Below are 18340 nucleotides of genomic sequence, written 5' to 3' on the forward strand. Positions count from 1 at the left end.
AAAGTGTCACCTGAGGCTGCAGTCATCTCAAGGCTCAAGTTGGTAAAAATTTGCTTCTAAGCTTCACTCATGTGGCTCTTGGCAGAATTCAGTTCCTACTAGGTTGTTGGACAGAGGGCCTCAGTTCCTTGCTGGGTGCTAGCTGTAAGACAACCCTTGTTCCTTGCAACTGGGCTTCTCCAGAGGGCAACTCCCAACCTGGCAGCTTGCTTCCATCAGAACAAGGAAACAAGCAGAGCCAGACAGAGATTGAGCACGACAGAAGTCACAGTCTTTTGTAGCCTAATATCAAAAGTGACATATCATTACTTTTACCATATTTGATTCATTAGAAGCAAATCACTCAGTCCATCCCACACGCAAGGGGAGGTGATTACACAAGGGCATTGCTATGGACAGAACTGAGTCACTCAAAAATTTCTATGTTGAAGTACTAACCCCCAGTACCTTAGAATGGGACCATATTAGGAGATAGGACCTTAAAAAGCTAACAAGGTTAAATTAAGTCTTATGGGTAGGGTCCTAATCCAATATGATTGATATCTTTATAAGAAGAGAAAGAGACACCAGGGATGTGTGGGCAGAAGAAAGGCCCTGTGAAGATAGTGAGAAGATAGCCATCTACAAGGCAAGGAGAAAGGCTGCACGAGAAACCAAACCTGTCAACACCTTGATCTTGGACTTTCAGCCTCTAGAACTGTGAGAAAATACATTTCTGTGTTTGTCACCCAGTCTGTGGTATTTTGTTATGGCAGCCCTAGCAAAATAATAGAGGCATGAATACCAGGAGTCCAGGATCACTGGAAGCCATTTTAGAAGCTGCCACAGAGGATCTTGGACTAGTTTATTGTCAAGGCCCTTTTATGCAATCACCTTTTAAGAGGATCCTCTGCTTTTGCAGAAAAGGACACATTTGGCACTCTCCATTATGCAACAGTATCTTGACGCCTATTAAGGAATCTTAAATAAATCTGTATTCAGGAAACTGTAACCGCTGTGATTTAAACAGTCACTTGCAAAGATGTCAATTTCTAGAATTAACATTCTTAAACATTCAAAACTTAAGTTCGCAGAGTGCAGAACATTAAAAAGACTTTTAGATTCACCCCCATGTGTCCTAATTGATTGTATATCAAAAAGTTGTTTTATTTGAGATTAGACCTATTTTGTTTGTCACCACTTTTAGATCTATGTGTACCCTAGGCATTCTCATCAGAAAGCAAAACCACAGTAATATATTTTCTTCCAACTGAGTTTTAAAAAAGGATTGACATACGCTGAATTTCCTACAGCTACAGCCTTTCAGAAAGGAGTCTTACTCTTTAAGAAAAAGAAATTAAACTAATAGTTCTTTGGAGACCTTTCAATGAAAAATAACTTGTAGGAGTTCCCTTCAAAGCATTTGAAAATTCTAATAATCTAGCTACCCACCCACATCAACACTGTTAATTAGAGCCTCCTTTTACTTAAAAGGAAGTATAACCAAAAAAACAAAAGACAAATAAGAATAAGCCAAGCATATACACCAACTCCACCTCTCATTGACAACTGTCAATCAAAAAAATAAAGTTGTCTTTGACTTCCAGTTTCAGCCATGACAGAATAGTCGATATTAGACTTTGCCTTCCTGCCATAAACTGAACTTTTTTACTATTATTATTATTATTATAATCGACCTAATAATTAAGAATTAGCCTTGGGCAAAAAAATTAAGCAGAAAGAATGTCTGGACAATTTAAATCTCCCCCTTTCCAGGCCCTCACCCTTTCCACATCCAAAGTCCAGAAACCAAACCATTGTGCTCCTCTTCAACAGGTTCAGGATCTCCATTAGACTGCCTCCTCTCCCAAAATTGGGTCTCAGACCCTCCATTTGAAAAGGTGCCCATCCTGTGTCCCATTCACTCAAGCTTTGGGTATTGAGCAAATGAATATACCAATGAACATAACGCAATTCATCTGCTAGCCCCTATAGATTATCATTTAACATGGTAATCCTGGAAATACAATACATAACGCAGAGGAGTGAATTACTGAGGTTGGAATTTGGTACTCTAAGACATGCCAGCGAAGACGGCAATGCTTTAAAATAGAGAAACTTTATTTTAAATAATAATAATGATAATGAGGATGATATCACAAGGGTAGAGTTCTTCAAAGATGGTAAGTACACACTGTTACAGAATTTTTAATCATAAACTTGTTGCACAAAGCATTTCATAAAGTTTTTTTCTAATTCTAATAAAATGCACTTGTAGCTCTTCTTTTTAGTTTTCAACTAAATCATAATAATAGCTCTCCATTGTCTATCCGAAGACGTCAAAACTCTTTCTTCTGACATTCTAGACTCCCAATTATCTGCTTCCATCTAATTATCCACGTCTCTCTAACTATAGCCCCTCACATATAGTTCTCCTCACATCAGAACAGTTCCTGTTTCTTGGATATACTGCTCATTAAAAAATGCATCCAACGATGAATCTTGATAGAAACTTTTCTCAGATCCTTGGCCCTGAGCTGTATGAGCACAGAGTGAGACTCCAGGACGCCCAGCACATAACAGTTGCTGGGACACCAGAGAACTGAGCTGAGCAGAAATTTCAGAGGCTGCACAAAAATGGATTTTTGGTAGCAACTAATATTCTATGCCATGTCTACTTGCCTACCAAACATTGAGAGCCCACTACATGCCATGCAATATTCTAGGTGTTAGAGATATAGCAGCGAACAAATCAACTAGGTCCTTGCCCTTACGGTGAGAAAGCTAGGTAAATGGGGAGGGTTGAGGGAGGCAGCAGGATAGTGAGGAAGAATTCGTGGGCATTTGTTGAGGCCCAAAGGGAAAAGAGTATGACTCTCACAAGAAACTAATACTACTAAAACCTCTTCTCATTTCACTTCACCTACACCTTCTCTAGTTGATCCTATCTACTCTAGATAAGATCTATCTGATGTTATCTCCTCCCTGGAACCTAAAGTCAGGGTAGTAGATAAGATCATTAAGAAAAGTTGTGGCAAAGGAAAATGAGAAACTGTCTTAGTTATAAATTACAAATGGAACAAAATATAAAAATGTAACCCAAAATATACCAAAGGAAGCATTGAGAAAATATTTTTTCCAATCTCAAGAGAGAAAAAGACTTTGTAAGTATGAAATAAACCTCATAAGGCATTTTAAAAAGTCAATAATTTGATTAACAAAATTCAAAAACTTCTGCATGGCAAGAACAGTCATAAGCAAAGTCAAATGACAAAGTGGGAAAAATATCTACCACTCTTATCACAGATATGATTCCCTAAAATATAAAGTGCCTATAAATCAATATGGAAAAGATGAAACTCCAACAGAAAAATGGGCTAAAGAAAACACAAATGGTTCTTAAATATATGAAAAGATGCTCTCCCTCACTCATGAGAAAAATGCTAATTAAAACTACAAGACACCATATTTCATCTGTTGGGAAAGACGGGAAAACTTGATAACACATGAGTCAGTGAAGGTGTGAAGAAACAGGGGCTTCTCATTAGTCTTCAGAGACCTAGACTCTTAACAGCACACCACTCTGCCATTCCCAGGGCATGGCCTTTATCCTCATGGTCCAAAACAGCTGTGATCCAGTCATTTCATGTCCATTCTAAGAAACAAACTTCCCTTTTAGAAAGACTTCCCAGAAGCACCATATAACACTTCTGCTTATATCTCAATTGTCAAATATTAGTCACAGAGCCACCCCTAACTGCAAAGGAATCTGGGAACCTTTTAGCTTGGCTGCAATATGAGCAGCTAAATGTGACAATTTGAAAGAGGAACAGAAAATGGATTTTCGATAGGCAACTAACATTCTCTGACATGTCTACTTCTTTGCTGACCAAATATTCATACATACTAACTCTCACATATAGAACACAATGAATCCTCTCCCAGGGATACAATTCTCAAGTATCATCTATATATTGCATCCAGGTCAAAGTTCAGGAATTCTGGGAAATGTATATCTCGCATCTGGTCCAGATGGCCCCCAACTCACCCAATATACAAAGGTGGAGTAGGAGCAAGATAACCACATTAAAACTGTGATTCAGCAAAGGGGAGAAAGGAAAACCTGCAGTGGTCACTTGTCTATAGCAGTATGAAATTCCTCAGGGCAGAAAGAGACTTCCTTTCCTGGCAGTGTCTGGGGCCTTCAGTTCTGCTTTCTAAGAAACTCCTTCTGGGGCCTCTAGTTTTACTCTCTAGGAGGTTCTTTCTTGTCCCTGGCCTTATCCTCAATAGGCATTAGGGAACACCAGGGAGCTGGTGACATTTCATAGCTCACTTTCTGTTAGTGGTACAAGTCTCAGTTTTCTTCAGAAAAAAATGTATTTTTTCCTGTCTCCATGCCCTTTTCCTTACTTCCTCTTCTGGACTGTCCTTGATGCAACAGGAAAGAGAGAAAGCGCTGTAGTACTTTTCTTTTTCATCATCCCAGTGTTGAGTAAAACTCTAAGATTGTTATTATTTAACTTTAAATATCTTTGTTTCTTACAGGAAAGAAAAAGAATATCAATTCAAACTTCCCTATACGGTTCATCTATGTCAACCTCAAAAAATTGTTTTTTACATTTAATTCAAAAACATTAGCTGAGCACCTACCATGTGATGCACTAAGGATCTTAGGTTCAAGGAGATCCTGGTCTCCATCTTGGTATGGTGGTTACAGGACATATACAATTGACAACACTTATCAAAATGTATTCTTAAGATCTGTTCATCTTATTGCATGTAAAATATACCTTGATAGAAATGTAGACTATTCAAAGAAAGATAAAAAGAAATGTTTAGAGTTTATTATAGCTGGCATAATTTCAAATAAATTAAATTTATGATTTGAAGTTGACTACTCTGTGTGCTGCTGTGCACAGGGCCCTGAATATTGGGTAAAGTAGATGGGCCCTCTCTATGGAACCTAAAATGTTAACATTTTGTAGTTGTTGTAATTGTCTGTTACACCATTTCATCAGCTGTAAAAATTATTTTTAAATGTAGCATATATCAGTAATAAGATCCTAAGCTTTTAGTTAGCAAATCTGGGTTCAAATCCAAGCTTTCTGTGATTTGGGGACAATGACCCAAGCCTCTGTTTCATCTGCAAAATGGAGATAAGGCCCCACTTCACAGGGTTGTTGTGGTGACTAGATGAGTAAAGTGCAAAGTCATGGTCAGCATTTCCTTTCTCACTTCACATCCTCCCAACATCTTTGCTGTTAAGCCCTTGGCTAGGATTGTATTACCAATTATGACTAACGCAGAGAAAAATACCAGCCCTTTACAATGATTCACTTATGCAAGTTTCCAGTTCTCAAAGTATTTTATACTTAATACATACAATCCTGTAATTCATTTATTCATTCTTACTGAACATCTACCATGTGCCAGGACCTTTGCTGGCCTCTAAAAATACAAGCACAGTCCTGCAATTACAGAGCTTACATTCTAGAAGTGAGAGTCAAGATTATTTATTTACATACATACATAAAATCAGGTGGGTCAAAGTTCTTTGAAGAAAAGTAAGACGAGGTTAAGGGAGAGAATGATGGAGAGACAAGACAGGTGTAGGGTTTGCTATTACACATAAGGATGAGAGAAGCCATCTCTATCAAGGTGACATTTGGGCAGAGATTAAAGGGAGGGAGCCAAGCATGTGGATATCTGGGAGAAGAGTTCCAGCAGAGAGAAGAGCTAACTCAGACAACAAGGTGAGAACGTGCCCAGCCTTTCTGAGGGACAAGAGATCAAAATAGCAAGAGTGCAAGTGAACACGGCAGAAAGAGTCCTAGGCAATGGAGAGAACAAAGGCACATGAAGCCAGATTATATAGTCTTGTAAGTCACAGAAAGTACGGATTCAGGATTTTATTCCCAGGGATAGTCACTGGAAAGTTTTGATTAAGGTGTAATGTGATCTGACTTTTAAAAGGATCACTCTGGATATTACATGGAAAACAGACTTTAATGTGGAGGGGGAAAAAGCAGGGCTACTGTACCTCTAGGGCAGCAACCCTCAAAGCTGAGGTGCATCAGTCACCTAGAGGACTTGTTAAAACACATATCGATCACACAAATACTCATAGCAGCTTTATTCATAACAGCTAAAAATTTGGAACAACACAGATGTCCTCCATGTCCATTCATACCATGGAATACTACTCAGCAATAAAAAGAAACAAACTGAAACACACAACCTACATGAATCCACAGAGAATTACGCTGAGTGAAAAAAGCCAATCCCAAAAGGTTACTTATTATACAATTCCATTTATATAACTTTCTTGAAATGACAAAGTTATAGAAATGGACAACAGATAACTAGTTGCCAGGTGTTATGGACAGGGGTGAGGTGTGGGTGAGGAAGGTTGCCTATAGGAGGGCAACATGAGAGATCCTTGCAGTGATGGAAAAGTTCCGACTGTATCAATGTCAATATCCTGATACTGTACTATCTATAGTTTTACAAGATATCACCATCTGGGAAAACTAGGTAAAGGATACAGGGATCCTTCTGTATCATTTCTTACACTGCATCCAACTCCACAATTATCTCAAAATAACAAGTGTAATTTAAAATAATGGTTGAAGTAATTAAAACACACAGATTGCTGGGTCTCACCCTGAGTTTTCAGACTTAAATATGTGCATTTCTAACAAGTTTCTAGGTTATGCTAGTCTGGGATCAGCTATGAGACCCACTAATTTACGAAATAATACCTTGGGGCAAGTATTATTATTCCTATTTTGTGGAAGAATCTGAGCCTAAAAATTAGGTGACTTCTCCACCAAAGGTGTACGAACTAAGTGGCAGGGCCAGGACTCAAATTAGGTCCTATCAGCTCAGAGTTTTTGCCTAAGTAAATCAAGGTCAGGAATAATCTTAATTGTAAGGACTCTCTAGTGTCTAGCACAGAAGAGACCAATGCTTGTTGAATTGGATTGCACTGCCCTGAAAACTGACATTCAATAAAGTGTAGCTTAGTTGTAAATATTTCACAAACTTTTAAGACATACACACACATTAAAGTGTGTACTAGCCTCAGCTCTTATCCTGTGCCATGAACAAGTGCTTCAACTCTGCTCCTTAGCTTCCTCAGATGTGAGAGCAGGGAACTGCTTAATTCTGGATTCCTTACTTTAAAATCTACTGGGTTTTTATAGACAGCTACAAGTTAACCCCTAAAAGAACACAAAACCAAATATGTTTATTATCCATGTTAGTGTTTTATCAAAATGGACACCTGCCATAGCTTTACTCTCTCAATTTCTGGAAATCCTGAATAAGAAAGGAAAGAAAATGTACACCAAAATACTAACTGAACAAAAGCTTCACTGCCAACACTGAAATTTACAGAAAAAACTGGGGCATGGGGGGTGGGCAGTGGAGGAGGGGATGGCCACAACCTTAAGCAATTCTATGGGATTTAAAAACTGCTAAGAGTTTTTTAGCAAAATCATACGTGCTTGGGTTCACGGAGATTTGAAGCAGTTACATTAAGTGCTTACCAAAAATGATTTTCCTGTAGTTAGCTCTCAAGAATTCCACTTTCAAATCCCCTTAGGCAATAAGCCTCCATAACAGTCTCCTATGCCTCCACGGTAAAGGCAACGAAACTTGAGGAAATAGACTTAAATACGTAAGAGGGTTTTACATTAGAAAGGAAGAACTTTCTGGTAATGATAGCTCCAGTCACCTAATATTACACTCATGATCATTCTCTACTTAAACACTGAATGTTTAAAACATTCAACCCAATAAGCTCCTCCCAAACTGTTATCATATCATGTTTCAGGCCTACTTTCCTACATTAATTACAATTCCCAAAACTAAGTAAAAAAGAGCTATTTTGTTAGAATTACAGAAAAAGCTAAATAATAAAAATAGGCTTCAAATACAGGTAAAGATCCCAGGAAACAAGGACCTAGAACTGAAAACTAGTTCCCATTAACTGCCTTTTCTTCTATCAGAAAACAGTACTACTATTCTGTGTAGCTCTCCATGAGCTCTTGCCCAGCCAGCTCTATTTTTCAAACACCACTGAGGGAATCTTAGATTCACATTTAACTCACAAATAATTCAGACACACAATTCCCCAAGGCCATTCCCATCACCTACCAACAGAACCACAGAACCCATATTTCTTTCAATCAGAACTTTACTCCAATCCAGTGCAGGAAGTAAGGGCCCAATTTCTCACAAACTGAGAGCTGTCTATACTTTTACTACCGCATAACATCACAGAGGGAGTTACTGCTTCAATGCAAAGGGAAACTGGAATCCATTTGTTAAGTGAATGGCCAGGAATTAACTTGGAAATTCTCTTATTTTTTAAGGTAGCATCTAGACACGTATATAAATTCCCTATTTTGAAAAAGTACCAAAGGACCAAATTTTTACCTAATAGTCCTATTATGTTCAATTCAAAAAAAACTCAAGACATAACATTGTTAAAACCATTTATTTTGATAGTCTATCATAAATAAGTCAGTAGAGGTTCCACTCTGCTACAATGCATCTGAGAAGTAAGAGCCCTGTGTCATTCAACTGGTGAACGTCGGAACGATGTCTCGTCTCTTATCCCAGCCAGTGCGCACACCTTCCATGTTGTTCCTGTCCATTGACTGCTTCCAAATCCAGAAGACCAAATGGTCCTTTATCCCCAAAGTAAGCTAAAATGTTTGTGAAGAGGAGAAATAAATTAAACCCCAAACTAAAAACCTCTTAAACAGTTTAAGAACTAGAAGATTTTATACACTTACATTTGTATTTACTCATCTATCAAATTCAGAGTTACTAGAAAACAAGGATCAACCTCATTGAGCAAAAAAATCAAACATGAAAGACCTATATTTAAAGAAATACAGTTTTGTTACTTTTGAGTGTGGTTACCTATTATAAACAAAAAGGAAAATGGAAGTTGAAGTCAGTCAAAAGATAAATGATTAACCATTTCATCAACATGAAGGACAGATAAACCCAGAAAATAAAGCTGTATCATTCTTAGATGAACATCAGTAAAACTAAAAATAACATTTATTGAATGATTTCTATGGGTCAGACACTGTGCGGAAAGTTCACAACTCCCAGTTAGGATCCGTATTTTAAAGATGTAGAGGGCCGGCCCCGTGGCTTAGCGGTTAAGTGCACGCGCTCCGCTGCTGGCGGCCCGGTTCGGATCCCGGGCGTGCACTGACGTACCGCTTCTCCGACCATGCTGAGGCTGCGTCCCACATACAGCAACAAGAAGGATGTGCAACTATGACATACAACTATCTACTGGGGCTTTGGGGGGAAAATAAAAAAAAAAAAATGTAGAAACCGAGGCTTTGAGACAGTTACATATCTTAAGTGGTGGAGCGGGATGGGACCCAGGTGATCTTAATCATTAGTTCACACACATCCCAGGAGCAATCAGCCTTCACTTCCACCTCAACTAATTCTTAACCCAAATATCCCTGCCATTAACTAGCCCAAACTCCCAAACCATTTGCTGACAAGCAACAGGATCCAGGAAGGAGACAAGAGTTTTATTGCTCAGTCTTGTTCATTAAGAATGTGATTTCTGTAGTATGTCAATTTAAATAAAACTGCATTACAAAATGACAATTTGAGCATTCTATAAAGTTTATTTTTAAAAAGTATTTTCCCTTTGTCTGGGGGAAAAAAACCAACATGCATCTATTTCCAGTTTTCAAACGTGTTAAAATCTCCATTTAACCCCAAGCATTTTTGCATAGTTAAGATATGAAAATAAATTATTCATATGTTAAGGTCTCCTCCTCAATGGTAATGAGCACCCAAAACAGAGAAAAGAAAATCTTCCTTGGCCTTATACAGATAATGGGAACAATGATTCTCTTAGTTAAACTTAGTATTCATATATTTTTCCTAAATAGTATTTTACTAAGATATTGACCCTTATTCATTAAAGTACTGCATTTTGAATAAGGCATTCATATCAACCAACATTTGCTGACCATGCACAATGTACCATCCGGGTGAAAGAGGAAGATACTAAGATGAACGTGGTTCTAATCCCAAGGAACCCAACAACTTAGCAAGGGAAACAGACCAGTAAATCATAACTATATTATTCACGTAAGTATTATTATAGAAATAAATTTATACATAAACAACATAGTCATGTGCTATACATTTGAGGGAATGTGGACCGCACATATGATGCTGGTCCCATAATATTAGCACCATATAACCCAGGTGTGTAGTAGCCTATACCATCTAGGGTTGTGTTAAGTACACTCTATGATGTTCACACAACAACAAAATTGCCTAACTATGAATTTCTCAGAACATATCCCCGCTGTTAAGTGGCACATGACTATAAACTTTATAGTAATCAACAATATACTTTATATTAATAAAACACTTACATTAATAAAAATCCTAGCAAATACACTTCTGTTTCTTTCAGGGTACAAACTAGGCAATCCAGGAAGACCTCTCTAATCAGTCTCCCCAGCGCAAGCAGAATAGTATATGAAATTCCATAACTGGATAATTCTTTTCAGGTACTCAATCAATTCTTTCCTAAATTGCAAATACCTCTGGAAGGAAACCAGAAGATGTCCCCAATGACAGAAAAGAATGAGAGAGCCAGCACCAGAAAGGAGAGGAACACTGAGAAGACAATAAGGTGAAGAAATGAAAAAGCAGGGAGGTGGTTGCTTCATCTAGTCTGCCATTTTGAAGGGTCAACTCTTGGAGGGATACTTGAAACCAAAAGGAAGTGCAACAGAAGGGCACATTTTATCCCCACCTCTGGATCCTAGATCACCTAGGGCACAAAAAATGCTACTTCCCAAAATGCAGGTCCAGTCTAAAAAGCATACCAAAAGATGCAGTGCTGTACTGACTCCTGTCCAAAGGGCCACGGAGAGGTTAGGGTCATTTAAAAGTTAACTCAACACTTGCTGGCAGCTACTTTAGGTGCTTACAGGACAAAATAGAATGTAAATAAGCAACAGGTATAACAAAGCAGAAAATGACAAGACACAAAAGGACACTGTGGGAACAGAAAAACTGGAGTGATTTCAGCCAAGAGAATGAGGGAAAAGATTTAGGGATGAGGTGATATCTGAGATTGGGCTTTTCTAGAAGCAGGTATTCATCAAGTGGCAACTGAAGAGTATTCCAGGCTGAAGGAACACAAGCATATGGACAAAGGCATGAAAATATACAGTTAATTCTGGGATTAGCATGCAGTTTCTTGTAGCTAGAGCATAGTTCTAATAGGAGAAAGAAGTGAGGTAAACGAGATGACATAGAAAAGATTAAAAATTACTATAACAGTTTCTTGCTCACATATTAATTGACAAATACTGTTAATACTTTACATACAATATTCTTATTCAATCTTCGTGGCAACCTTATAAAGTAGATTATTATGCCCAATTTATATGAGGAAACTTCATCCTAGAAAGGTTAATGGCCTCTTGGGGAAAGGTATTTGATGACAATTTCCAGTGCTTGGAAAATGTTCACACAACTTGACCAGGTAGTGCTATCTCTGATAACGTTTCCTACGGTAATGTTTCCATAAGGAAATAACTGATCTAAGGTCAATCAGCTAGATATTACCTGAAGTCCCCATTTTACAGAAAAGGAAAGTGACAGTTCAAAGAGTAAAAGCTAAGAAAAAAGGAACTTAGTGGAGATCTCTGAAAACAGTTTTAATAAGCCATACCATAAAAGGTTAAAGGGAGAGAGGGAAGTGAGGAAAGGAAGCAGTGAGTGAAGATCATTTATTAAAGAACTTTATCAAGGAAAAGAGAGTGAATGCAGAAATGGACACGCTGAGGGCACACAGGGCAGTAACCTTTGAGAAGAAAAACCCCTTCCTCTGAGAAAGGAGAGGCTGGCAAGGCAGAGCAAGTGGAGGAAATTCATATCAGATGGCACTGTGCTAAGTAAAAAGTAAGATGATCTGGGAAGGCCACGTGGCCCAGCGGAAAGAGTATAGGCTTGGAGACAGACATATTCACTACCTACTGACTGCTTGACCTGTTCTGAAAGACTGAAGTGACAATTAGAGATATTGTATATAAAGCATCTACAACAGTGGCTGACACATTGTAGGTGACTGTCAGTAATATTACTATTATTATTTTCTGCACATTCTAGAAAAAAAGTGGCTTAGAGTAGGAGTTTGAAGAAACTGAAGACCTAGACTAGCCAGTGAAAAGTCTGTTAGGGAAATCCACAAGAAATGTCTATAAGACAGAGGATCAAGCTGAAATCCCACAGCACCTGTGCAAGGGTCCTGATCATCACAGTGCCATGAATATTAGTCATTCCTACAGAGCAAACCTGCCTGTTCCAGATTCTGCCTTAATACATATGAAATTTGCACATATATATGTATAGTTTTCACAAGTATACATATATATACATATATGTGTGAGTATATGATTATGTATACTGTGTGCGTGTGCGTGTGAAGTTTTCACGAGTAGTTATCCAACACTGGTGAGGTTATTTCTGAAAAAGGAATTTGACAGTACGTTTTCAGAGCCATAAATGTTCATACACTTTGACTTATTAATCTCATGAGAATTTATCATAAGGATATAATCAGAACCTATAAAATCTATGTGCATAAAAATGTTCATTATATTGTTATGTAAAACACTAAAAAATTGAAAAACCTAAGTGATCAACAACTGGAAAATATATGGGCTATCAATTGTAATTTTAGGTGAAGAAAACAAAATCCTATGTATTCTTGTGAGAATGATATTCAAGATTGTATTTATCTCAATGAGGATAAGATGGGAATATGGGAAATTAACAACACTTCACCTTTTAAAGTGGTAAGATAATAAATTAGTTCTTTTTCTTTTAAAATGTGCTTCATTATGGTTATAATATGGGACAGGAAATAAAAATTACGAAGGGGAAAGAAAGCAGTTACCTGATAACATAAGCTAGACTGGTCTGCAAACTGCTGCAGTTTTCCAACAGCCCACAACTATCCTGACTGGTAAAGCTCCATAACAGTGCCTCCACTAGTAGTCTTTTGCTTCCCCATGATTCAGTACTAGTAATAACAATTCCCCTGAAATGTTTAACTGTAACAGCAGTACCTCAAAACAGTTGGTTCAGGCATTCCAGGATCTGCACCCCTCTTAAATCCTGGGGGAGAAGCAGAAGGAGGAGAGAGAAAGAGAATAAATACTAATTAAAAACCTAACAGACAAAAAATTTACTATTAAGACTTTTTTTCTTTTAAATCAACCTAGGGTAGCTAGAATGATATCCACATTGACCAGCACTATCTGGATTTACCTGTGCTACAGAACGGTCTTGAATCTTGACTAGGGTATGAGATTATGTCCAGGACTAATCAGTAGGGAGTACAAACTACCTTATTCCTATTATACACAATTAGCACAGTAGCCCTTAGCATGCACTATCTTTCATTATTAGTCATTACCCAGAAAAAAGATAACACAAATAGCAAATCATACTGGATGAAAGACCACCAAGAGCAAAAAGATTTTTTTAAAAAACTGAACTTTTTTTAAAAAAATTGAGGACAGTATCTTATTTTATTCCCCATAAATCTCTTTTTATAAAGCAAAGATTGGTGATAGAAAAAAGAGAGAAAAAACCATTCAAGTTGTTGTTTAACAACCTAATTAAGTCAACACTCTTATTACAAGTATGATTAAATAAACCTTTTACCATTTAAAATATATTTATTAATTAACTGGATGACATATACGCTAATTTATTGAAATAACTGATTAAAATTAGAGTTGGCATCAAGAACTGTGAGGAGTATGAAATTTTACCCCATTTTTCAAGACAACAAACTAGCCTAACAATTTCACAGACGCCGGTAGAAGACACAAGATTCCGAGTAAGAAACGAAGGACAGTTTATTACTCTCAGCAACAGCTGTAGTCAGAGTGTCATCATTTAGGAGATGAACCCTAAGTTCAGGGAACCAGAATCTTTTATAATGGGCAGTAAGCATGTTTCTCCTTTGCTCTGGAAGAAGGTACTATTTTCCAAGGCTATTCACTCTACAAACATCCTTAAAAAGATAAGATGAAACAAAAGATGGTCACAGCCTCTGCTCACAATTTTTGTAGAAATTCAAGAGACCATGGAGAATTGTCTTCCAACAGATGACTCATTAAAATCTTTTTGTTGGCAAATGTCCAAACAGATTATCATCATGTCACTGTCTGTCCTATTTTATAGCACTATACTCCCACTATACTCCCTGAAGATCTGAAAGGTATGTTTGAACCCAAATTACACAAGAAATTCAAGCTACAGTTGCAGGTTTTAGTGAGAGCTGAGGTGGAGAAGTAAATGAAACAACCTGGGAACCAGGTTAGACATAAAATTAAATTTATATACAGTGTAAGGCAAAAGACAATGACTAACAAGGAAGTACTAAAAACGTAGCCTTAACATCAATCTCAACCTGAGCTGGATGCTAGGGTGAAAAACACCATAATAATAGTCCTAAGGAAGAGAATACAGCCAGTGTGCACAAAAAGGAAAATAAACGCTAGGGTAGAAGAGGAAAGCATTATCTACTTTTCAGACCTAAGCCCTTGATACACAGATTGCAGCAACCAGCTACAGCTTTCTGGTAGTGGAAAAGGAATCTCAAAAAGGAGAGGAGGAGAGAAAGGTAGATGAAAAGACTTATAGAGCAGCAAAGAAACCACAGTGACAAAGAAAGCAAGAGCAGGCTAAAATATGTTGTATGTGTTCCCACATACACAACAATGGAAAAGGAAGCGGCATAAAGAAGGGGAAGAATCAAAGCCTTCATACCTTTCTTAGCTAAAGGAGAACTAGTCCCAGCATTTGACTAGCCAAACTCGGCGTTTCTACCATTAAGTGAAAGTCTGGGAGGCGGGAAATTTGGGAGGAAGGGGGGGAACAACAGGACGCATAAGAGCAGGCTGTCTTATTTGTTCTACTCCTTGATACCTAGACAAAGTCACTAAAACCTAGGAAGGTAATATTTTTTTTTTAAATTGCATTCAAAATAAGGATAGAAAAAATCTTTTTAAGTCCTGTATACTGAAGTATCCCCAGGTTATCAGCAGGCTTGCAATTCATGCGGAAACAGGAGCCACAGCTGCCTGGAGAATGTCCAACATAATCAAAGGCTCTGTCAAGACTAAGAATGAGTGTACTTTGAGACAATGCATGACACCTAGAACAAACACGAAGCAGCACCTTGTTAAAATCATAGGATTTTAAAGTGTGAAACTGAGTTCTAGAAAACGTCGAACTTGATGCTCAAACTGACAGTGCTGAGGCTCTTTCCTTTCCACCATATTGCCTGAGTACGGTAATAAGATTAAAAAGAAAAAACCACCCAAGGCTACAAATAAGATAGAGTCCCAGTGTGCAGCCCCTAGGTGAAAACATTTGCCTGAGCACTTGTAAACCTTTGCAGTAGAGCACAGGCCTTAATGCCCTATTGCTTGAGTTCATAGCTCCCCGACTTAACAACTGTGCGGCCTTCAGCACCGAACAAAACTTCTCTACGACTCGGTTTTCTCACCTGTAAAATGAGATCTATAACAAAAGTCATCCAAACCCTTCATTATACAGGTGAGAAAGCAGAGGCATCCAACAACTACTGTCATAACCATGCTTCAAGGCAATGGCATATCCACAAGGTCTATAGGACTCTTTCCACTTAGGCTCACCTGGAGAGGTGAGGACAAACGCCCTGAAAACCCACCTAGTGCCAAAGACTGAATTAGTCGCTTTCACATACACCAGGTCGTCTAACTCTCCCAACAATCCTGACAAACAGGTTACTTCCATTTTATAGATGTAAAAACAGAAATGGGAAGGATTACACGATTTGTTAAACACCATAAAAATAGTAAAGGATAGAACAGGAACTCAAACTCAGGTTAGACCCACCCCACTTGAACAGCCAGCCTCAAAGGACGCGCACAGCGTGGTCCCGTTTCTCTCTCCCGCACGAAAAAAACAAAAATGGAGTCGCAGCCTCCGCACTCCCTTCCCTCCCCTCTCGAGCTCCCAGGTTCTTCTCTCACTGACCCAGGTAAATCACGAGAGGAATAAAGCCCCAGCGGATAGCAAACTGGCCACCCTTGAAGAGCTGCTGCAGCCTCTGCTTGGCCTCTTTGCTCAGCTTCACCATGGCGACGGCCGGGACTACACAGCGAGGAACCACAACACCAGCCAGGGCCTCGGGAATCCAAAAAAGAAAGAAGATGCGCATGCGCCCCACGCGGACCTTTACGGCAGGAGTCGTGAGTGTCGCCAGCAGAGGTCGTAAGTCGTCGCCCTTAACTTGCTTCGCTCGTGTGCGGCGCCGCTGGTCAAGTGGTCCGTTGTTGGTTCTGCTCGCTCGGAGTTTCAAGTTCACTTTCCTTAAGTTTTAGGAATCGCTTGGTTTCGTGATTGCAGGATCCTTGAGGAAGTGCTCATGGGGGTCCTTCAGCCTGGAAGGCCCTCTCTCTTCCCGAAACACACCCACTTTTTGAAGTGTATCTCCAAGTGTTCCTTGCCTGATGCAGAAGGAACATTAAATTCAAAAGGAGTGGGTTTTAGTCCCCACTCTTATTCTGATTTGCTGTTTAATCTTGGACAAGTTATTTAACTTCTCTCAGGGTCAGTTTGTTTCTTCATACCGAAGGTGTAACTGCAAGGAAGTTTCCGAGATTCTGAACTGACGCCCAATAGGGCCCCTCTCCGTGTTTTCTTTGACTCCCAGAGTGTTTGGTCGGTCTGTTTTGGGTTTTAACATTTTAAATTACTTGCCAATATTTTAAAGTTTGGAAAATTTCACATGAAAATGTGGACTTTTTCAGAGAATCTGGCGAATCCCATTGCAACAATCAACAGGAGTAAGTGGAAAATGACACTCCTGTTCACCCATCTTGCCCTCCTTGGCTTGGAATTGCAGTGGTTCTCACCCCCGGCAGCACACATTAAGAGTTAAAGGCGTACTCCTGCTGGGGACTTACCTACTGCTGCAGGGGCCCTACTCCTAGGTATTCTGATTAGTTTGGGGATGAGGCCTGACCCTTCATTGGTTTGCCTTTGAAGTTCCCCAGGTGATTTTAATGTGTAGTCAGACTTCCCAACTTCTGATTGGTAACTGCCTGGCTGCTGTTGGTATTTGAGCTTTTGACCCCAGGTCTAGGACTTCTTGATTTCTAAGGCTGTAAGAGATTTCTAAGGTTTTGACCTTGAAGCCTTTCCTGGCTCATCCTCAAGATAGGTGATGACATTTTCTATTAAATTCTTAAAGTGCCGAATGGCACCTAAAAATTTCCTCTGGCTTTATGGCTGTTCCTGTACTTGACTCATCTTCATGATAATAATTTTCTTTCTTTCTTTCTTTCTTTATTTATTTATTTATTTATTTATTTATTTTCCCCCAAAGCCCCAGTAGATAGTTGTATGTCATAGCTGCACATCCTTCTAGTTGCTGTACATGGGACGCAGCCTCAGCATGGCCAGAGAAGCAGTGCGTCGGTGTGCGCCCGGGATCCGAACCCGGGCTGCCAGCAGCAGAGCATGCGCACTTAACCGCTAAGCCATGGGGCCGGCCCCTCATCTTTGTGATAATAACAACCTATATCTACTATGCCTGTCACTGTGTTAAGTGTTTCAAATACAATAGTTCCTTTTAATCCTTAAAAGAATTTAATATTGCGTTGCATTAAAGCTTATTTTGCTGATTCTTGTAAGGAATAAAATGTATATATTATAGGCCTTATTTTACAGATCAGGACACTTTCATCTTTTTTATCCAAATGCCTGATACATAGTAAGGATGCATGTCTGTCAATTGGGCTGAACAAAACCAAGGTCATTTGCCTTCACCAGACATTCATTGAGCCTTAGTGTATGCTAGGCACTAGAGATATAAGATTTTTTTAAAGGTACTACCCTTAAGAATATCATGTTTGAGTGGAAAAGATGTGACTAAACAGATGATTCCAAGGCAATGTAAATGTGCTAAGTCCCACAATAAAGTTAGGCACAAAATATGATGGGAAAGCAGATGGAGGACACCTAACACTGCCTAGAGGAGTCAAGGAACTTTTGATGAAGCCAATGGCAGTCAAATTGGAAAAGAGTAAATAAATTTGAGAATCATTAACGAGGTAAAATCAACAGGACTTGTTGGCCAAATGAATGTGGAGAGCAAAGTTGAAAGAGGTGGTTAAGGATGACTGCCCAGTTTTGAACTTGTGCAACTTACTGAGTTAGTCTCACTCCTCAATCTCCACAAAGTCTAAGTTATATAGATTCACCTCCACAGTGA

At 38.8% G+C, this 18340-nt stretch overlaps 1 protein-coding gene across 1 annotated transcript; it reads right to left on the reverse strand.

Annotated features, from left to right (window-relative positions):
• Nucleotides 1-8466: 8466 nt before the first annotated feature.
• On the reverse strand, nucleotides 8467-16263 carry TOMM7 (translocase of outer mitochondrial membrane 7). Its single transcript, XM_058527072.1, has 3 exons — nucleotides 16099-16263; nucleotides 13131-13179; nucleotides 8467-8696 (listed from the first exon to the last, which is right to left on the reverse strand). The coding sequence occupies exons 1-3, from the start codon at nucleotides 16199-16201 to the stop codon at nucleotides 8681-8683; spliced, it is 168 nt and encodes a 55-aa protein (XP_058383055.1). The 5' UTR covers nucleotides 16202-16263; the 3' UTR covers nucleotides 8467-8680.
• Between the last annotated feature and the right edge of the window lie 2077 nt (nucleotides 16264-18340).

The sequence above is a fragment of the Diceros bicornis genome, chromosome 3 (genome assembly GCF_020826845.1).
Source record: "Diceros bicornis minor isolate mBicDic1 chromosome 3, mDicBic1.mat.cur, whole genome shotgun sequence".
In the NCBI taxonomy this organism is placed as follows: Eukaryota; Metazoa; Chordata; class Mammalia; order Perissodactyla; family Rhinocerotidae; genus Diceros; species Diceros bicornis.

Excerpts from the sequence above, each read along its gene's own strand:
- TOMM7 (XM_058527072.1), bottom strand. The coding sequence starts at position 16,201 with ATGGTGAAGCTGAGCAAAGAGGCCAAGCAGAGGCTGCAGCAGCTCTTC. Across the intron at positions 13,180-16,098 it reads TCCTCTCGTGATTTACCTGG|GATTTAAGAGGGGTGCAGAT; the intron begins GTCAGTGAGAGA and ends CTTCTCCCCCAG.